This window comes from Macaca mulatta, chromosome 13 (assembly GCF_049350105.2).
Source record: "Macaca mulatta isolate MMU2019108-1 chromosome 13, T2T-MMU8v2.0, whole genome shotgun sequence".
NCBI classification, from domain to species: Eukaryota; Metazoa; Chordata; class Mammalia; order Primates; family Cercopithecidae; genus Macaca; species Macaca mulatta.
The window spans coordinates 79811779-79833552 of NC_133418.1; the positions used below are offsets into that span (position 1 = coordinate 79811779).

At 52.3% G+C, this 21774-nt stretch overlaps 1 protein-coding gene and 1 pseudogene across 2 annotated transcripts; one reads left to right on the forward strand and one right to left on the reverse strand.

Moving 5' to 3' along the window:
* The first annotated feature begins 3247 nt into the window (after nt 1-3247).
* SIX2 (SIX homeobox 2) lies at nt 3248-7505 on the forward strand. Of its 2 annotated transcripts, none has more exons than XM_001108575.5 (2): nt 3248-4149; nt 6223-7505. In XM_001108575.5, the coding sequence occupies exons 1-2, from the start codon at nt 3590-3592 to the stop codon at nt 6533-6535; spliced, it is 873 nt and encodes a 290-aa protein (XP_001108575.3). In that variant the 5' UTR covers nt 3248-3589; the 3' UTR covers nt 6536-7505. The 2 variants fall into 2 exon arrangements, with proteins under 2 accessions (XP_001108575.3, XP_014967764.1); XM_015112278.3 differs by having other exon boundaries at nt 3451-4155.
* A 7549-nt stretch (nt 7506-15054) lies between these two features.
* Nucleotides 15055-16587, reverse strand: LOC144333960 (dolichyl-diphosphooligosaccharide--protein glycosyltransferase subunit KCP2 pseudogene; annotated as a pseudogene).
* Nucleotides 16588-21774: the final 5187 nt, after the last annotated feature.

Sequence of the window (21774 nt, forward strand, 5' to 3'; positions counted from 1 at the left end):
CTGCTGCTGCTGCTTTCCAGAAACTCTCATCCTCCCAGGGACTTCAGGGAAGCTTGGAGGTGAAAGGAGGCGTTTCAGTAAAGCCCAAATTTCCATGGTTCCGAAAAGGTTTCTCCCCCTAGCCATGGAGTTTTTCCCGTTTGTGCTGGATAAAAAGCAAGTGCAAGCCTCTTGGGAATGGGTCTTGGAACAGGAAGGAGGACAGGGATTCCGGAGATTGGAGTGAGGTAGACCGTAGGCCTCTCAGCAACTGCTTTGGGCACTGCAACTAGAGGGCTGAGATTGTCATTGGCTATTAAATCCTCATCCAGACACCTCCCAAGTACTCTGTTCTGTGGCAAAGACTACTGGGGAATGGGCCAGGCAGGGAAGGGGCTGGGGAGTGTGGGGAGACCCTCATTCAGCATGTAACCTTTTTAGGGCAGGCACTCATCTACTGCTGCTACTAAGAGGTTCTGGCCCACACCTGCTGGAACCGGTTTTTTACATACATGGGGGAGGAGGAGAACCAGGGGCATATTGACACACACCCATACATCAGGTAATGGTGCTCCAGGTTTTCAGTGCTTTCTCGGTAATGACTTTTCATATGGCACACACTATGTTATCCACGGTGGCAGGCCCTATGTCTGTTCTGTTCTTCCTGTGCTGCTGAGCGTTGCCTGGAGGCTCTTGGGAGGTCTGACTCGGGCTTAGGGCCCAGAGGCTGCAAAGAGGGCAGCACTTGGAGGAACAGTGAGTCTGAAGCTCCAGAAAAATCTGCTTTCACTGAACATGGGCGGGACCCAGTCCTGGGGGAAGTTTAATCTTAAAGCTCCATGGGTCGGAGGAGTGGCACATTCATGGTGAAGGCTGTGGCTGAGGTTGCAGAGATTGTACGCTTTTTCAAAGTTACTGTTCTTAGACCCACCCCAGCCCAGAACCAGCAGGAACTTAAGAGGTTACCCAGGCTTCAATCTAATACTGGAAGAGAATGAAGAACAGTGGACCGGGGACTGGTCCAGGGTCTCAAACCAGGAAGTGACTGCCTGGTCTCACTCACCCACACCAGGCCAGGATGCTCCTCTACAATCCCAGCCTAAGCACGCTAAGATGTAAGATGGCCATTGCCAGGGCTGGGCCCAGCCAGTCAGCTGAATCCTTTTAACCAAGTAGCTGAAGAAGAGGAGCTGAAAAGAGTAAGTTGCACTTTTGTTGGAGGTCAGCAAAGTGGGCTTTGAACCTCATCACAGTCTGGGGTAAATTCTTCTCCATATCTCCCAGGGTCCTTAGATCCAATTCTGGGGCAGCCCCTGTGCGGCAGTGCACAGGACTCTGGATAGGGTGTCCTGGACACAGCAGACCCCCTCCCAGCCTACAGATGCAGACTTGAAAGATGCCACCTGGATTTCTGCAGAAAGCTGCCCCTTTCTGCACCCGCACTGGCCTTGGACCTACTTCATCAGCCCTGTGGCCTCATTCAACACGCGGGGGTAGGCCCCTGGAAGCTAAAGTCTTAAGGGGAGTCCCAGGGTTCCACTCTCTCATGCCTACAACACTCCCAAAGGACTTCCGGAATGCTGGAGCAGAGGGAAAATTTTTGAAATCTTGCAGAGAAGGAAATGAACACAAAGGAATAAATATATGCCTTACCATAGACACCAAGCAAAGCCAAAAGTTGAACCCAGGGCTCTAGACTCCCATTCCAGTGCTCCTAGCACAAACTCACTAGAAAGTACAAAAGGGTGGGAAAGAAGAAACTGGCCTAGACTCGAGTTACATAGTCCTAGGCTGGCTGAGAGCAGAGCAGAGGATTTGTGCGGGCTTGGGTCTCGGCACCGAGAATGGCCCTGGGAGCTCCTGGCTTGCAGCAGCTGAGGGGGGAAGAGGAGGAAACTGAAGTGGAAAGGACATGTCCGGGAAGGAGCTAAGCCCCGGGCTTTTCAAAAAGTAGAGCAAGAACACCCCCACCCTCAGTTCTCCCACCTTTGTGCGAGCCCTTTTCCCACAGGATCAGCACCACATGTTTCCACTGGCTCCCTGACAGAAGCAGAAAAACAGGACCCCCTTTTAAAGCACCTCATTCCAGATTGGCGTGGCCAGGAGCCGAGCCGAGCCCCAGCGGAGAAGCGGGAGGACTGAAAATCTTGCCTCCGTTCTCCTCACCGACCACCCACCGGGGAAGCGCCACTACCATCCTAGAGTCTCTGCCCTCGCCCCTCTCCCACGCCCCGGTGGGCAGACTGCGGGTCTGCGCCGTTCCGCTTTCTGCGTCGCAGCTGCCAGCCGGAGTCAGCTTCCATAGAGGCCACACGGAACCGCCTGGCGCTCCTCGGGCTGTGGGACCCGTGGGGTTAAGTCTGAGTCCCCGCCCGGCAAGCAGCAGAGAGCGCAGAGTTGGGGCGGTACAGGCCGCCAGGCAGCCAGCGGGGCTAGGAGAGGGAGGAAAGGCGGGATCCTCCGGGAAGTCGATTCTCCGGCGTCCGCCTGCGGCCACTGCCAAATCTTCCCCACTTCTTTCTTCTACTCCCTCCCCTTTTCCCTCGAGGACCGCTGGGTCCAGAGTTTCTAGGATGGGGGGTGGGGCGCTGTCAGCAGAAAAACCCAAGTCTTTGGGCGGCACCCGAGCACGTCCAAACTCTCCAATCCCACTGGCCTGCGCCAGGGTAGAATGTGCCCGGTGAACAGAGAGCCTGGGAGGGACGCGGCGACCTGGGGAGAAGAGGAACCCGGCAGGGCCTGGGTGAGGCTGCAGAGCCCTCTCCTAGCGAAAGCTGCCCAAACTTTCTTCCCCTGGAGGGTCCTTCCACCCCTCTCCCTCCCCTTCCTCCCGGACACCCCCTTAAACGGTCTCCGCCTTCCCTGCTCTCCTCTTCCCTCCCCACCTCGACCCACCCCTTTTCGTCTTCGCCCGCTCCCCCCGCTCTCCTGTCCTCCTCCTCCCTCCCTCTTTGGGCATCCACCCCGTCAATCTCCGCCGCTGCCGGCCCCAACCCGGCCCCTCTCCGCCTCCCAGGCTCTCAGAGCGCCCCAGGCTCCAGTCGAGCCGCCCTCCGTTTTGCGCGGAGCCGGGCGATCTGTCAGCGGAGCCGGCGGCGGGGGGAGCGGCCCGGCCCGCCGAGGCTCGGGTTACCAGTGACTGACAGCGTCTCTATGGCGAATAATTTGACTCCGACTATTGTCTGGCACTGGCAGGCCCCGGGTCAGATAACCGGACCAATCAGGGCGCGGGCCGCCGCGCCTCATGCCCGCTTAGAATAATATTATTAAAAAAGCTGCGAGCGAGCTAGACCGGAGGGAGAACGAGTGAGAAGCGAGCGAGGGAACGGCGGGCGGGCGCGGAGCATGCGGAGCGGCGCCCCGGGCGGCCCCCGGGCTTGGGCGAGGGCTTGGGCGAGGCGCGCGGGTGGTGGGGGCGCGGAGCTGCGCGGGACCCGCGGCCGGCGCGGGGACGTACGACAGTGACTCGGGGCTCACCGGGGGCCAGCGCCGGGCCACGGGGCCCGCCCCGCCCGCTTCTCGGCCCGGACGGCCCGGCGGGGAAGCTTCCATGCGGGACCGCGCGGCCCGGTGAGGGCGCGCGCGGGCGGGCGGGGACGCAGCCGGCACCATGTCCATGCTGCCCACCTTCGGCTTCACGCAGGAGCAAGTGGCGTGCGTGTGCGAGGTGCTGCAGCAGGGCGGCAACATCGAGCGACTGGGCCGCTTCCTGTGGTCGCTGCCCGCCTGCGAGCACCTCCACAAGAATGAAAGCGTGCTCAAGGCTAAGGCCGTGGTGGCCTTCCACCGCGGCAACTTCCGCGAGCTCTACAAGATCCTGGAGAGCCACCAGTTCTCGCCGCACAACCACGCCAAGCTGCAGCAGCTGTGGCTCAAGGCACACTACATCGAGGCGGAGAAGCTGCGCGGCCGACCCCTGGGCGCCGTGGGCAAATACCGCGTGCGCCGCAAATTCCCGCTGCCGCGCTCCATCTGGGACGGCGAGGAGACCAGCTACTGCTTCAAGGAAAAGAGTCGCAGCGTGCTGCGCGAGTGGTACGCGCACAACCCCTACCCTTCACCCCGCGAGAAGCGCGAGCTTGCGGAGGCCACGGGCCTCACCACCACACAGGTCAGCAACTGGTTCAAGAACCGGCGGCAGCGCGACCGGGCGGCCGAGGCCAAGGAAAGGTACGAGTAAGTAGACCTTCTTCGGCGCCGGCTCCCCGGGGCACAAGGGAGGGGTTCGCAGGGCTTCTGCCGGTTCCCCGAAGAGGCCTAAACTGGGCCCCCAGGCCCAGCCACAGCCCAGCTGCAGCCCGGCCTGACTCGCACGATGCTTAGGCCTTTCTATGCCGGAGACCCGGCGAGCAGGGATTTGTCTAAAGCGGGCAGAGCAATTCAGGAAGTTGTCAACTAACCACTCGGTCGCTACAGGAAAAGGGTGGAGAAGCAGAGAGCTTCGGGGCAGCGCAGGACTGTAGGCCTGGATCCCCTGTGAAGCAGGCACAGTAGGTCTGGTCATCCTCAGAACGGAGGGGTTTGGGCCCAGGTGAAAGCAGATTTTGCAGATTTCTTGCTGGTGGTGCTTCCCGGCATTTCCCCCCAGCCTTACTCAGCTCCAGACCAAAGTGTGACGGGGTCGGGACTGGGGCTGGGACTGGAACTTCCCTAGTTTGACCTGGATGGGGAAAAGCCTGGCCATGAATTTTCCTTGTCAGATGTGGGAGTTGATAGCGGGTCCTTTATCCCCTTAGAAAGGATCCAGAGGTGAAAGGGAGGAAGTGTCAGTTCTGGGAGAGGAGACGCATGCCGTGTTTTCTGCCTTGCTAGAGATAGCCGCCCTTCCCTGGCGCTCCAGGCCCTTGATGCCTCTCTCCTTGGGCCCTACCTCTGATGGATAGGTCAGAATGTCTGCGGTGAGCTGAGAGCCACAGAGGGGCTGGGAGTTGGATGTCCTCAGGTAAACCAGGACTTCCTGAACCAGCCTAAAGGTTGATCATTAGGCCCTTGCCACTACCTGTCCTATAACCCCTCAGGACCCCAAATCTGGAGAGGAACTGATTATGGGAACAGAATCCAGACTGGGGTAAGAGGAAAACAGGACACCTGGGGTTGGTGATATGGGGTGTGTTCCACCCTGAGTTTGAATGATCAGGGTCAGAGGTGGGGCGCTGAACCAGAAACATCTTAGGGGGAGTGCTGCACGCTCAGATACTCCCAGGTATCTGAGACCCTGAGGTTGGAGTATCCACAGTGGTGAGGTCTCAGCTGCCAGCCCTGTGGGAAGTTCCCTCCCAGGAAAGCAGAAAGAAAAGCCCTCCTGGAAGCTGGTGACGAGAGATCATATCCAGGATTTTAAATATCCAAATCTGGGGAGGAGCTGTCAGTCAAAGGCGTAGAAGGAGGTGGGTTCTCTCTGCTGGGTCCCCCTCCATGCAAACTGGCATGTGTTCAGCCTCCTGAAAACCTGGGTTCTCAGACCAGGCCCCAGATGAGAGCTGCAGATTCCCGGAGTGGCTGGTTACAATGGAAAAGTCTCGGCCTTCTCCCAGGGGCTGCCCTTTATCCCTCAAGCTTCTGGTCCCCCAGCTGATGTTTTCACTGTACCACCATGGAAAGGGAGTCCTCCATCCTTGGACCCTTGTCTCTAGGCCCAGCAAGGAGAGCCCTCACGGGGCTGCCCAGTTTGGAGCTACAGGGAAAGGACCCTTAGCCCCAGGATCCTATCTCCCAGCCAGGGGTCTCCCTCGGGCAGAAAAAGCAAAGGAAAATGAAGGCTTGTGAGAGCCCCTAAATCCCTTGACCTGGGATCCAGGGTTCCTTAACCTCCTAGCCCCACGTCTACTCAGCAAACCTGGCTTGAGGAGCCTAGAGTGATCTGAAAATCCAGGCATCTTCTCCTCCTCCCTGTTCACCCCACAACTTCAGGGAACCCTGTTCCCCTGCCCCTCTGTTCCTGAAAAGAAATATTGGGAAGGAGGGAAAGAGGAAATACAGAAAAGATATTGATGAGATTGAGAGCATGAGAGGTGGGGACGATAAGGGGAGAGGGGCAAGAGAAATTGGGTGTTGAGAGATGAAGAGAATGGACAGAAAGAACCCAGACCAGATCGAGGAAATGGTAGAAACCGAAAACACCCGCAGGCCACAAGCCTGGGATCTGTCTCCTGAGGCTGGTGGCTGGCTCTGACTGCGACTGAGATGGCTCTGGGTGGTCTCGATGTCCCTGCTGACCCTGCTGCTTTGCTCCCGCACTTGCAGGGAGAACAACGAGAACTCCAATTCTAACAGCCACAACCCGCTGAATGGCAGCGGCAAGTCGGTGTTAGGCAGCTCGGAGGACGAGAAGACTCCATCGGGGACGCCAGACCACTCATCCAGCCCGGCACTGCTGCTCAGCCCGCCGCCACCTGGGCTGCCGTCCCTGCACAGCCTGGGCCACCCTCCGGGACCCAGCGCAGTGCCAGTGCCCGTGCCAGGCGGAGGTGGAGCGGACCCGCTGCAACACCACCATGGCCTGCAGGACTCCATCCTTAACCCCATGTCAGCCAACCTCGTGGACCTGGGCTCCTAGAACCCGTTTGCCTTGATGAGCTTGCCTTTTGTGGCTTGACACTGGGGACCTGAGAGTGGCAGTGTCCAGGGGCACCCCGCCCCTGCGGCCCCACCAGGTACTGAAAGACCTGTAGGCTGAGCCGGTAGAACAACCGGGTAGGGCGGATAGCTGTCTGTGTTGGTCCTTGTTTGGGATTTATTTTCAACAAGTTACTTTTGGGATCCTTTTGGGGCTGGAGACTGGGTCTTAAACCACAGAAGGGAATAAATTATATACCACTGTCATTCTCTCTCTCCCTCTGTCTCTTCCTTTCTTTTCCCCTCTCTTGCCTTGCCTTTTCCCCCTTTCCTCTTCCTTTCCTTTTTCTGCTTTCTCTCCGTCTTTCTCCCTCTCTTTGTATTGCTTCTCTCTTTTCTTCTAGATTTCTGGCTTGCCACCGTTCACTCTCTCCTTCTGTCTCTCCCTTTCTCTCTCCCTCTCTGTTTCTCTCCTCTTCTCTCCTGCCAGTCTCTTGTACTCTGTGTCCTGGTCCCTCCATCTGTACCCCTGTCCTTCTCCTCCTGTCTGGTGGTTTATCTGCCCCTACCTCTGGCCCTCGCTTTGCCGGAGTCGGCGGTGGGAGAGGGAAGAGGAGAGAAAAGAAAGGTCCTTTGAACCTAGGCCATCTCCAGAGGCCCTTTCCCTTACCCTTGTGGGTCAGTGGGAGCTGCAGGTGTCAGCTTTTCGCCTAGTAACTTAAGTGAGAGAGAAAGGGCAGCGCCACAGAAGCCCCTAAACGCCGCCTCGTCGTCCGCCCCTCGTCCTTCTCTCTTGGCGAGGCCCCGCCACACCGCTCTCTTCCTCCCGGGACTGTGGCCACAGCGCTCCCGGCTGAGCGCGCCCCCCTCCCCCCAGCCGCCGACTTGCCGTCTCCCCATAATGCCCTCATGTGAATGTTCTTCGGGAAATATTTCTGCTTTTATTTTATAATAAAATTAGAAATCATAAATATATAAATTGTTATATGCCACAAGGCCCGCGGGCCGGGAGTGCCGCAGTGTCTGATTTCCCTACCAAGACTCGACACCCTGGGTGGGCCGTTCTGGTTGGCGATGCTCTCTGGTGAGTCCCGAAAACAGCGAGACGCCTTCCCACACACACGACGTGTGTCAGTCGCTAGGTGAAGGCACCGAAATTCCTGAAACACCCCCCCCCTTTTCCTGGCTGGGAAAACTCCCTGCAGAAGCGAGGGGCAGCCTGCTCCCCTCCCCACACCAGCGACGCGCAGAGCCCTTGCCAGCCTCTTTCTTCACCTCGAGGTCGAAGTGGAAGACCTCGAGGTGAAGAAAGTGGAAGAGAGCTTGTGCCGAGGGCAGGTAGTGCCTTCAGGGATGCCAAAGCTGGGGAAGAAATTGGGCAGCAGAAGTTTCCTGCTGCGCGTACTCTGAGAGTTGCGGCCTCCGAGACTGGGCGCGATGCGCTGCGCGGATTTGCCGGTCCCAGGCTCAGACCCCCGGACCTAAGCTCCAAAGGCGCAGCCCGGGTGCTGAGTGTGGTCGTGGAGCAAAGGTCTTCGAGCTCGCAAACCTGCTTCTGTGGATTTGCAGTGGAACTGAAGGGTCAGGGAAGGAGGGAAATCGGACTCTGGGCGGCCAGGCCGGCGGGCGCCTCGGTTCTCCCGTTTCTCCCTTTCTCTGTCCCTCTCTGTTTCTCTCCTCTTCTCTCCTGCCAGTCTTTTGTACTCTGTGTCCTGGTCTCTCCATCTGTACCCATGTCCTTCTCCTCCTGTCTGGTGGTCTATCTGCCCCTACCTCAGCCCTCGCTTTCCGGGAGTGAGGGGTGGGAGAGGGAAGAGGAGAGAAAAGACAGGGGTCAGACCGAGCTGGCGGTTCCGGCTCCGCCCATGGAGCGCCTAGGTGCTTCGGTGGCTATCAATTAACCTGCAGCGCCCCCTCCTCTCTGGAGTGCCAGCCCCCTGTTTAAACGACGCATCTGAGCCAGTCCGGGCAGATCCGGAGTGGGCAGGACTCCGAGAGGAAGACGTTGAGGCTTTCCCTTCTCGGGTCGCAGTGGCTGTAGGTACTCACCGCGTCCCTCCGCAACCAGGGTACCTCGGCTGGGTGGAAGGGAGGGGATGAGTTGCTCGTGGCGCCCCGAGTTCCCAAAGCACTGTGTCCTCTAGAGGCTTTTCCTTTCAGCGTTTTCTGGTAAAACCGGGATAAAAGCAGAACACCCTTTCGCTTGGACTTTGTAAGCAACAAGAATTCCTTCCTAGTTGAGACTGGAGCGGCTGCAGGCTGTTAGGCCGGCTAACTTGGCGCGAGAGCCTGCACCTGGGTCTTGGATCTGTGCAGACCTGGAGGTCAAGGGGCTACCCGAGAGGCTGGGACTGCACGGAGTGGCTGCAGTCCTCCGCCTGGGGGCGCACAATGTGCCCCTCCACCTTTGCACCCCAAGAGGAATTCCAGTCAAGGCAGCTCCTGCGGCCTCTACTGGAAGCTCTGCTCTCGCGGATAGCTCAGGTCCTCCCGGGTACTGGTCTGTGTTTCTAAGGCCTGAGTGGGCCCAACTTCTGCTGACTGACAGGGTGAATGGCAGGCTACTGCCTGAACGTCCCCAAAGACTCAAGAGATGCCTGAAGCCACCCTGGGACAGCCTAGCCAGTCACACAGGACTTGGTGATGTCCCGTGAGGTGCCAGAGCCAACTCTTCTATGTACTTACTTCTAGGGAGGAAGCAAACAGTAGCCTCGTATCCTGTCTCACCCCTGCCCATCCCCCATTTTCCAATCTCACACTCACAGGAAAACAGGCTCTATACCAGCTTTCACAAGGATGGGAACATACACATTTAACATTAATGAAACTCAAGATTCTTGAGAGCCTGCTATGTGCCAGGCATGGTAGACAATACCAAATCCCCTCACCCTCTCACACAGCCACCACTCAGGGAAACACACAGACTCTGTCACACACATGTTCACCCCTGCACATATTAGCACACAGACCCTCTGCCCATTTTCAGACACACAAACACATCCTCAGGCACTCTCCCACACTGATATATACGGGAGATACCTGCACAAATGAACCCTTCCTCATGCCTGTGCCCCCAAACACACACAAACACACACATACACATAATGCTTCTCCACAGAAGCACACAAATCCACAGCCACACACTGGTGCCCTGGCTAAGCAACCAGTCCCTGCCCATCAACCTGCTAGGACAAGACCCAGCTGTGCAGCATGGATTGCTGGGAAGGCCTTGACACCTGGCTGCTTGATCCCAGAGAAAGAGATGGCCCCAGGGCTGAGGTGGCAGCTGCTGAGGGATGCACCCCAGGAACTCTCTCAGCCAGCCCAGGTGGGATCTCAGGAGTCTGCCTGGAGTTTTCACCTGCCAGTAGGGGACAGGGTGCCTGTCCCAGGCTTTACTGTGGAAAATGAATCCCAGCATAGGGGTGCTACTTGTTGCAACTCCCCTCTTTTCCTCCCTCTTGGAAAGCTAACCACAAAAATACTTAAATAAATAAAATTTTTAAATGTTTAAACGGAGAGGCGGATACTACGTGGAAGTTCTGAAAATAAATTTGAAAGCTACTCACCCACTGCATAAATCTATACAAGCTGGTCCTCAGTTCCTCACCTGGGAAGACCGAGCTGCTATCCTGACCTATTCGCACAGATGTTGCTTGGTGATGACAACTACTCCCTGTCCGGTGTCCCCACTGAGTAGGATTCCCAGTGGCTTGTCACCTCTCTGCCACCCTCCACCCCCCTCACCCTGTATCAGTCACAGAAGCCACCAGTTTTGCTCCAGCCACCTCAAGTGACCAAGTGACTGGAAGTGCCCAATCTTGTTTTCTGCTTCTCTGACTGTGTTTGCTACAAGACACCCTTCATTTGTTCCCAACCAGGTCCCATGCCCATGGGGCCCTTCAGGGCAAAACCCCATGAAGAAATAAAATCCAGCCCTAGGGGCCTCTGGCTAGACCAGAGAAGGGAAACCTGCTTGGGGTCATTAAAGCCCCGGGCTACAGGGGGCAGAGGAGAGTATGTGGAGCTTGCAGTGTATCCCTGTCAGTCTCCTCCCCACCCTGACCCCAGAGCCCTGCTGACCCTCTCCAGGACTCAAATCCCTACCCCAAATTGTACCTTGAGGGAGTGATGCCTGCCTGGGGAGCAGGTGGTGACATCGCATTGCACCAGGAAAAGTTAAACAGAGCCAGGGCAATCTGGTGAGAGAACAGGGCTACTCAATGCTTGGTTATCTTTAGTCGTTGTACGAAATACAATTTTGGTGAATGAAAAAGGCAGGACCAGCATCCTGGGAATTTGGCCTCCACAACCCCCTAGGACCCATCTTCTGCCGAAATCCGCCAAGGCGCTGGGACAGAAGTAAATGTTTTTGTGAGGGATAGTTGAAGAAAAACCGAAGAGGAGAGGACTTTTGACTGGGCCCCTCCCTTTTTCATCGTGCTCCCATCCTAGCACTAAGACTTCAGTCTTCTGGGCCCTCAAAGCTGCCTAGGAAACGCTGGAGGGGCAGGTAGACACAGTGGGTGTGTACTGGAAGATGTGAGCTGACGTGATAGAAAACGCGTGCACCGTGAGAGGGTGAAAAAACGCCCCGATGAGCGCCGAGGGGGTGGATGTGCACCTCAGGAGGGCGGCAGTGCTTTAGTACACAGGTGTAAGGGTGAGCCCAGAAGCCCAGGAGCCCATCAAGCGCCCGGCGGAGTCGGGAAAGTCAGGCTGAACCTCAGGGCTCAGGCACCTAAGTGAATGCGCCGGGACTAGAGGAGGACCAGCCTCTGCATTCCTGCCGCCTGAATCCACCCCAGCGCGGGTTGGTGCCCATTCCTGGAGCCGCTGCCGGCGGCCGGCTGGTGAGCAGAAAGGAAAGGAGGAACTCCCGGTCGCGGCAATCGGGAACCAGGTGACTGAGCCGAGACTGGTCCTGAAAGACCTCGCGTCCAGGTGTCAGGGTCAAGGTTCCGAGCGACCTCGCGGGAGTGTCTTTTGGAAACTCCGCGGGTGCCTGTGCGGCTGGAACTCGGAAAGGGTTTCTCCTGGGTTGCAGGATGGAATCGGAGTGCGGAGAGGCAGATTGGGTGCCCTCGGATGGGGTGTCTTCCACGCCGTTTCCCCACAATCTCGGCGGCAGGGCAGCTCCCTCGCCTGGCACATGCCCATCCCAGGCCGCCCTGCAGTGGAGAAAGTCTCTGTAACACCGCTGGCGATGGGTCTGAAGAAGGCCTGTCGCCTCGCCAGACCCGAGAGACGTCCCCAGCTGCCCTAGAGAACTCTTTCTTGGAAGGACCCACAAATCGGAGAGGCTGGCACAAAGGCGGACATGAGGCTAAATCAAGAGCTAGCAGCGGCCCAGCCTACCCTGAGCACGAAGCGCGTCCTCCCTCCCTAAGTACCGGGTACCGACCTCACCGCAGGCCAGCTCCGGGAGGGATACAGGGCTCCGCCTGCTCTAGGCGACCCAGGCCTCCAAAGACGGCAGTGCCGCAACTCCCACTTTCCCCGGCGAGGGCCGCTTTCCAGGGAGAGTAACCAACGCACTGCTCCGGGTAATGCGAGGTTCTGGGCCCTGAGGTCAGGGGAGCTTGGGACCTTAGGACTGGTCAGCCCTATTCCCTTCGCCCGTTGAGCCGACGGCTTGGCCGTAGGACAGAGGTTGGGACCCAGGACACTTGAGCCGCCCCGTGGGCGACAAAGCCATCTACAACTCTGTCATTCCCGTAGCCCTTAGGCTCAGAAGACTCCACCACTGCCGATCCAGGGCCCCCAGGCCCACATCCAGGATTCTGTGGTCCCGCGGGGGAGCGCTGTCTGGGCTGCTCCAGCCCGAGAGTCAGATTTAAGCTACTCGAGATCGTCTAAAGAGTAACCGGTCTGTGGGGCAGGAGGGTAAGAGCAGCCGCAGGGCGGACCTTTCAGAGCTGCCAGCCCTCGATTTCCTTCCTCCAGGGCTTTACCAAGAACCCATGTCTGTCCGCCCAGCAAGGTGCTCTCGCTTGCTCAAAAGCTCATTGTCAGCAGGAATTTTCCCAGTAACTTGCTATGGGCCATAAAGACACTGCCCATTGGTGACTTCTGGACCCCCAGAGTAACAGATAGTGACTACCATTTCTTTCTTTTTTGTTAGAGATAGGGTCTTGCTCTATTGCCCAGGCTGAGGTGCAGTGGTGCGATCATAGCTCACTCAAACTCTTGGGCTCAAATGATCCACCCTGCCTCAGTCTCCCCAGTAGCTAGGACTACTGGCGCGTGACCACACTTGGCTAATTTTTTTAGTTTTTGTAGAGATGGGGTCTCCTTACATTGCCTACCCTGATCTTGAACTCCTGGGTTCAAACAATCCTCCTGCCCGCCTCCCAAAGTGCTGGGATTATGAGGGTGAGCCACTGCACCTGGACTATAACTACCATTTATTGAACATATACTATGTGCATAGAGCACTTTAGACACCTGGTATCTGTTTAATTCTCACAGAGCCCATACAAAGAAATTATTATTACTAGTATAATAAATGAAGGTGCCAGGTTCAGGAACTTGCTGGAGTTACACATTAATTACAACAGCAGGGCGGACATTCGAACTCAGTTTCAGACTTTGCAGCCACTTTCTTCCCAGCATGCTGACTGCCTGTGAGTGAGCCCAGTGCTTGAGATTGGACCCTCACATGGTCCAGGAGCTCTGGATAGCAGGGAGCTATCACCATGTGGTGACTCTCACGGGGCGGTGGCGGTGGGGGGATCGGACAGCTCTTAGGTGTGGGGAGAGAACACAGGGCTACTCAATCCTCAGTCCTTATAGGAAATACAGTTTTGGCCAATGAAAAAGGCAACGACCAGCAGCTCCCGGGCCATGTGAAACGTAGACGGAGTGGTGGTAACAGAACTCACAGCCTCAGTGATCAGCTTAAATAGCTTAAATCCTGTGAAAGAGTTTATATCCTCAACAATTGACAAAATTACTGTTTCCTCACTTGCCCTCTACTGTGTAGACGTGACTCACAGTCCAGCAGCCCAGAGGTGGTTTCTACCAGTGCTGGCTATTCCAGAGTAAAGGTAGAACCGTGGAACCCCAGGGGCAGCCTGCTGCTGTCTCCCTCTTTGCCCTCCTTCTTCAACCCCTGCCTGGTCTCAGCCACTCAGCTCAGGAAGATGAGGCTGAGGCTGATACAAGGACCCTGAGGGCTGAGACATTAGTCCTTGTGGGATGTCCTCCTCGCCCCACCGCACCCCATTAATCCCACACTGGTGGGTTGGGGACAAAGTTCTCTGTCTGGGGGCCATTATATTAAAGCATCATTCCAGTCACTCTGGTTTACCACTGCAGAGCAAGGAGGCCAGGGAGGGAGTAGGAACCCAGACCCTGCTCTCTAAAGACCAGAACAGAGCTGGCCATCTCTGCTCCCCCAACCTGACACAGGCCCCACTGGAAGCCCTCATCCCCTTCTCCACCTGCAGAGATATTGGTGGTACAAGCTCTCTGATTTCACCAGAGCTAGATGATTCTATCAGTTTTAAAATAAAGTGTATGAAATAGGCTATTGTCCTGTGAGGCAAAGCTTTTGGTGACCCTGGAAAGCCACTACGAACTGATGAAGGAGGTCACCCATCCAAGTCTAGGGAAGTGAGCTAAACTTAAGGAGATAAACCCAGAAGTGTGAGTACTCCTCCTATTTCCTTCCCAGGGAAGAGCCCTGGCCCTGATGGGGTGGGGAAGGTGGCCAGAGGGAATTAGAAAAGCAGAGAAGGTGAAGCTGAATCGTTTCTAAAAGCAAAGCAATATGAATAGCTCCTAGCATTCTTTATATGGCACTTTGAAGAATTTCAATGGTTTCACAAAATTCTCATTACTTAATATTCAAATTATATAGGTAGGCAGGAAAGTAATTCTGATCCACGTTTGGCAGATGAGGAACTGAGGCTCAAGATGTTACGTGTGCCTCTCCTGAGGTCCTAGAGCTAATGGAGGCTCTTTCTTCTACACCCTATTGTTGAGGTGACTTGTTAAGTTTTGGGGAAAGAGCAGATACCAAACCAGCCCAACAAATAAAGATTGCTCCCCTGGGATTGGGGGAAGGATGTGGAGAGATGGCAGCCACCATGGAGGTCTAGATGATGCCACAGAGACTTAAAGTAAAAGTATCTCAAAATCAGAACAGTCTGCCTCTGAAATAGCTAAAAGGAATGCCTCAGGCCATTTCCATACAAGGGAAGCTTGGGGAAGTGGATAGAACTGAGAACCAGAGCTTTGTTCTGTCACTGGACTCGAGACCTGTCAGTTAAAGCTTTCAGCCAATGAGCTTGGAGCCAGAGATTTTCTTAGAAGGCGAAAGTTTTGTAGGTGATGCCCAAAGAGCTATAGGTTTTGTAACTGGAGAAAACAAGAAGGGACTCAAGGCTTTTGTTTAATCTGAAAGCCTAGACCCTGATTAGACCCTGATGTTGGTCTGGAGCCTTAGGTGTAGAAGTCAAGAATCACTTTTTTTTTTTTTTTTTTTAAGGCAGAGTCTCACTCTGTCGCCCAGGCCGGAGTGTAGTGGTGCAATCTCGGCTCACTGCAACCTCCACCACCTCCTGGGTTCAAACAATTCTCCTGCCTCAGGCCCCTGAGTAGCTGGGATTACAGGCATGCACCACCACGCTCAACTAATTTTTATGTTTTTAGTAGAGATGGGATTTCACCATGTTAGTCAGGCTGGTCTCAAACTCCTGACCTCAGGTGATCCGCCCATCTCCACCTCCCAAAGTGCTGGGATTACAGGTGTGAGCCACTGTGCCCAGCTGAGAATCACTCTATAATGTATTTATTATTCGTTAAAGGAGTAGGTAAATCAATTGCCCTGAAAGGCGAATAATATCCAATGGCAATGGGAAGGGAATTAGGGACAAAGAATGAGTGAATATTAGAGTGATGACAAAGGGTGAAGGAGGTGAGAGTCCAGGATATCTGGAGCCAAGACACAAACTTGGAGTCAGGCAGGTGTTAGCCAGCAGCACTTTCCTCCCTAGAGACCAGGAAGGAGCCAGGGAAGGCACAAACGTGTAGCACCACATCCCCTAGAGACAACTAAGATGTGTGGGGCACCAAACCAGAGACCAGGAAAGACTAAAATCCCACCATACCTAGTAGCATGTCAACAAAAACCTATCTAGAACTCAAAATCTGCCCAACACAGGTCAGCTTCCAACCCAGATGCAGCTGAGGCAAAGAACAGGAAAAGAGACTACATAAGGTATCACTGTAACAAATAAATTCCAAAACAAAAGCTTATTTATCACCCACCCAAAAGTTTAAAGGAGTGCTTCCGGTCAGCAGGTGGCTTCCCACAGGGAGATTCGAGGACCCAGGCTCTTATAGCAAATGGTTCCATCCTCACCTACGACCTTAGAATCCTTTGCACTCAGTTACTGGATAAGTAAGGCGTGTGGAGGACAGGCATGGGAGGTGTGAGGTTGGGGCCAGTTTAGAAGTGGTACACTTTACTCTTTTTTTTTTTTTTTTTTTTTAACAAAGAATCAACTTTATTGAACATTCAGGGTCAATGTCTCTTCTTGCTCTTGCCTGTGACCTTGGCTGGTGTGAGGACTGGAGCTGCTGCCTGATGCAGAGTGGAGGAGACCTTGTTAATGTAGCACAGACCAACCACGGAGAAGATGAAGCAGGTGGTGACACAGACTCAGTGGATGAGGCCAGATGCAAAGAGAGCCAACAGAAGGAACAGGAGAATCTCAGGGAAGGTCTTTGCTTGGGATCCTTTGCCAAACACAAGAGTCTCCAGAATCTTGAAGGCAGTGAGGGAGAACACGAAGAGACGTGAGCCAAGCAGGCCGTCCTGGATGGTAAGCCACTCGGTGGAGGCCAGCTGATGGCTGCACATCTGCATCCCAGTGAAGAGCGGCAGGGACAGGAGGGAGGAGATCGCCAGTGAAGTGCCTGTACCCACCACCATCATGCCCTGCATGTGGGTCAAATCGTCGCCTCTGGCCAAGAAAAGGGCACTTTTATTCAACTGGCTGGAGCTTAGTCACATGACCAGCCAACTGCAAGGGAAACTGGAAAATGGAGCTACCTGTGTGACCAAGGAAAAACATCCCAGGAAAAGGATTTACTGAGTGTGTATGAAATGTTAGTCAGTTCTCAGTGATTTTAGAACAGAAGCAACTGTGCTCTGTAAATTTCCTTTTTCTATGCATGTGTAGTTATTGGTGTTGCTGTTTTTACTATCATGGTGTTTGCACAGTGTTTGGGGGATTGTATTTTGTTTGTTTTGCTTTGGGGTGGGTTTTTTTTTTTCTTATCTTGCTTTTTCTGTAGTGAAGAATGTACGTAGAGGTACTGCATGAGATCCAATTCCTACAAGTGACCACAAGTCATTTCATTTCCTCATTGTTGCATAGTATAATAATTTGGGCAAGTTGCAGCTGGAAGTAATTTTTTTAGAAAAACCCTAATGAGAGGTCTCAAGCAAAATAGAAGATTATTTCTCCCACACATTAAAGTCTAGGTAGGCAATCTAGGCTTGGTGCAAAGTCAAGCTCCTCCTACTTAGTTGCTCCACTGTGTATAACCTCAATCTCATGTCCCAAGATGGCACTAGGAAGGACTGAAGAAAAAGGTAAAGTCACATGCAGTGTCTCTTAAGTAAGATTCCTAGAAGCTGCCATAAAACATCCCATTGTCCAGAACCTAGCCACAGGATCACACTACACTTACAGGAAGACTGTGAAATATGGGCTTTATCTGGGACAACTATGTATTAATACAACTGAAGTCCAGCAGTTCTATTGCTGAAGAAGGAAAGAACATTGTGTCTGAACTCATTGGGAGTTGAACTTGGTTATCTCCAAGGACCTTTACTGATGTTCTGAGTTTCTATAAAACCAATAACACAAACAACAAAAACAATAGCAAATTGCAAATTTTAAAAAGTTGCTTAGAAAAACAGCACTACGGCCGGGCGCAGTGGCTCAAGCCTGTAATCCCAGCACTTTGGGAGGCCAAGACGGGCGGATCACGAGGTCAAGAGATCGAGACCATCCTGGCTAACACGGTGAAACCCCATCTCTACTAAAAAATACAAAAAACTAGCCGGGCGTGGTGGTGGGCGCCTGTAGTCCCAGCTACTCGGGAGACTGAGGCAGGAGAATGGCGTAAACCCGGAAGGCAGAGCTTGCAGTGAGCTGAGATCCAGCCACTGCTCTCCAGCCTGGGCAACAGAGCAAGACTCCGTCTCAGGAAAAAAAAAAAAAAAACAGCACTACAGCAATTTGTTAACAATAACCAATGGCTACTTTATTTGTAAAGTTTAAAATCACATCAAAAAGAGTATCTCCAAATATATATAATGTAGTTTCAGAATTCTATCCACTGAATTTCCTTCGAGTGGGACAATTGTTAATTATTTTCCCATGCGTTCATGTGACAATATTTTCTGCAAATGTGGACAAATATTGGGGAGGATCTGTAACCTCTTTCATTGCTAATAAAATAGTAAAGTCTGCAGAAAAATTCCTGTTAACTAGCTGTGCACCCATGGAAAAATCACCCCACTCCTTCATTCATTTATTCAACCTTTCCCTTGTTCATCTATCCCATAACTTAATAAATATTTTCTAAGTACTTGTCTGCTCAGTACCAGATATGAGGAAATAAACATCATTTTTCCATCTTCACTGGAAACAACTATAGCCTAGCATATGGCTGACCAACTACATGTCCTTTCCCAGCCTCTTTTGCTGTTAAGTGTGGCCCTAGGACTATGTTTTTTCTAAAGAAATGTGAGTGGACACAATGTGAGCCACTTCAAGACCCAGCCCATAAGATCTCCCACCTGTGCTTCCCCATGGTGTTTTTCCCTTTCCATTTCCTTGTTGAATGGCAAAAACCAGAGTCACCTTGGAAGTCATGCTTTGAAAATGGCAGCACTATCGTTAGCCTGGGTCCCTAAATTACTACATGGAGTAGAGAACTGAGTGACCCCCCTCCCGCAGCCTGGGATAGCTGTCCCAGATAAAGGACAAACTGCTTTTGTGTTTGAGCCAACATGTTTTGGGATCTATTTGCTACAGTAATTTAGTCTAATTCAATTCCAGAGTATCACCAACCCCAGTAGGCACCATTCACACTGTGCTTTATCTGCCCCTGGAGCACAACAGCCAAATTAATAAACTAAATAAATGTGATGTGCATTCGAGGCAGAGAGTCTCCAACGTAGATAGCTGACTGGATCTGTGTCCTCATTTACAAAGTGGAAAGGCATCCTTTGCAACTCTAACATGTGTGATTCTCTGGGATAGACCACAGCAGGCAGCAGACTCTAAAAGAGTAAACTCTTCTGGAGTCGATGCTTTCAATGAGAATGTTCTTTTCCTGAAAGCCAGAGAGGGTAGCAGCCTGTCAAAGAGTCCTAGGAATTCTTTTCTTCATGATCGATGGAAATGGGGGAGTGGGGTAAAGAGGAAGTGGGTATAGGGAGAGATCAACTGAGGCCAACACTTAAGGCTAATGGAAAAGATGAAATTCTGATTTACTCACAGAGCAACCTGCACACATCTCCCATTTTTATCTCATGGAGAGAGCACTAGATGGGGAACCAGGAGGTCTGGAATTTTACCTCCATCTTCACCTTCCTGTGCAACCTTAAGCAAGTCAGCAAACTCTGTGAGCTTCAGTTCCCTGATAATAATGGGAAAGAGGACTAGCATAGCCTCTTATTTCATAGATGTGACAGAGGAAATATGATCACCATGGAAAGCAACCTAAAATCTTTGGAAGAAAGACCTTGAGAATGATCACATGGATAAAAGCATTGGTCCTTTAGAAGTCACATAAGTAGAGCAGTGCTCACACTAACACACTAAATGCTGGGTTGGAGGATAATTAGTTAAACCTACTGTCTTTGAACTGCTGTGCTGGGATTTTAAAATGAGTTTTTTGGGGAAAATCCTCCGGTTTAATGGTAGTGAAAATGGCAGAAAAAGGAATTCCCAAAGCCCACCCTTCCATAAAGGCAAGTTTTTTAATTAGCAAAAACTGTCAGAATCAACCTTTCTAAAACTCTGGAAACTAGATAAAAGCTTGCAGCAACCCAGGTAGCACTTATTCAAGAAGCCAGCTGAATCTCAGTAAGAACAAACAGCTTTGTGGCCTTTTGACTTACCCCTAGTCCCATCCCATGCTCACCAACTCAGCAGTAGCCTTGAAAATAATAACCCACATCTTCAGAACTAATTCAGGAGGGAGCAGACGGACCTCATTTACAAATTGTCCTTAGCTAATGGTGGTGGCTCCCGGAAGTCCTGTTGAAAAGATTTGATTTTATCTTGTCAGCCTGACTAAAAGTTGCCTTATGCCAAAGTCACTACCAAAGGGCATTTATCAATAACAGTTACAGGCAAATGTTTTAGTCTCTGCTGCCTGAGACAATGGATAACAGTTGGGCACACAATAGAGTGACCCAAAAGCTTGGGAGGAAAGGCTGGGGAGTAAGATGCTTTGGGAAATAAGAGCTTTGTAAAGATTCAATATATTCTTGGGAATCTAGAAGACCACCCAGAGTTGTGTGCATGCCCAGATAAGACCTGAGGAGGCTCTAAGCTCTTATCTCTGGTTGACCTGGAGGCTGTGCACAAGCAGAATGTAAAGGCAGTGTTGTTAAATTCCTATCTGAGTGTTGAAGACATGCCCAACATACACACCTAATCCTTCTGCAAAGACTGGGTGTTTTTGTCATTGCTAGTGTTCCAAGTGTTTAAGGAAATCTCTGTCTAATTAGCTGACTACTAAGCTAATGGAACAGAGACTTCAGTGGCCACATATGACAAAGAATACAGAATTTACTAAATTAGTTTAGAAAAGTCACTGAGCAAACAGCAACAATAGCAAATGCTAGAGAGGGGGTAAAATCTGATTTCCAGAGTTGCCACATAATATTCAAAGTATCCAGTTTTAATAAAAAATTACAAGGCACATAAAGAAATAAGAAAAATTTCCCATACACAGAAAAAATAGAATCAATAGAAATTGACCCTGAAGAAGCCCATACATTGGACTTACTAGATAAGGACTTTGAGATCAGTTCAAAGAACTAAAGGAAACTCTGTTTAAAGAACTAAAGGAGGCCAGGGACAGTGGCTCATGCCTATAATCCTAGCACTTTGGAAGCACTGCTTGAACCCAGGAGTTCGAGACCAGTCTGGGCAACATAGTGAGGCTTCATCTCTATAAAAATAAACAAATGAATAAATAAACTTTTTTTAAAAGAAGAACTACAGGAAAGCATGAGAATGATGTATCACCAAAATAGAAAATAGCAATAAAGAAATAGAAACTATAAAAAGGAACTAAATTGAAATTCTGGAGTTGGCCGGGCGTGCATGCCTGTAATCCCAGCACTTTGGGAGGCCGAGGTGGGTGGATCATCTGAGGTCAGGAGTTCAAGAGCAACCTGGCCAACATGGTGAAACCCCGTCTCTACTAAAAATATAAAAAATTAGCTGGGCATGGTGACGGGCACCTGTAATCCCAGCTACTCAGGAGGCTGATGCTGATGGCAGGAGAATTGCTTGAACCCAGGAGGCAGAGGTTGCAGTGAGCCGAGATGGCGCCACCGCACTCTGACCTGGGCAACAAGAGCAAAACTCTGTCAAAAAAACAAAAAAAGAAATTCTGAAGTTGAAAAATGCAGTAACTGGCCGGGCGCGGTGGCTCAAGCCTGTAATCCCAGCACTTTGGGAGGCCGAGATGGGCGGATCACGAGGTCAGGAGATCGAGACCATCCTGGCTAACATGGTGAAACCCCGTCTCTACTAAAAATACAAAAAACTAGCCGGGCGAGGTGGCGGGCGCCTGTAGTCCCAGCTACTCGGGAGGCTGAGGCAGGAGAATGGCGTGAACCCAGGAGGCGGAGCTTGCAGTGAGCTGAGATCCGGCCACTGCACTCCAGCCTGGGTGACAGAGCGAGACTCCGTCTCAAAAAAAAAAAAAAAAAAAAAAAAAAAGAAAAATGCAGTAACTGAAAAGTTTTGCTAGAGGAATACAGCAGAAGATTTGATCTGGCAGACAAAGGAATGAGCAAACTTGAAGATAGGTCAGTTGAGATTATTTAGTCTAAGCAACAGAAAGGAAAAAGAAAGAAGAAAAATTAACAGAACCTATGAGATCTGTGCGACATCATCAAGTATACCAGCATAAGCATAATGATAGTCCCAGAAGGAGAGAAGAGAAAGAAAGAGAAAGAAGGAAAAG

Coding starts and splice junctions, on each gene's coding strand:
- SIX2 (XM_015112278.3), top strand. CDS start 3,590: ATGTCCATGCTGCCCACCTTCGGCTTCACGCAGGAGCAAGTGGCGTGC. Junction 4,156..6,222: donor GAGGCCAAGGAAAGGTACGA/GTAAGTAGACCT, acceptor CCGCACTTGCAG/GGAGAACAACGAGAACTCCA.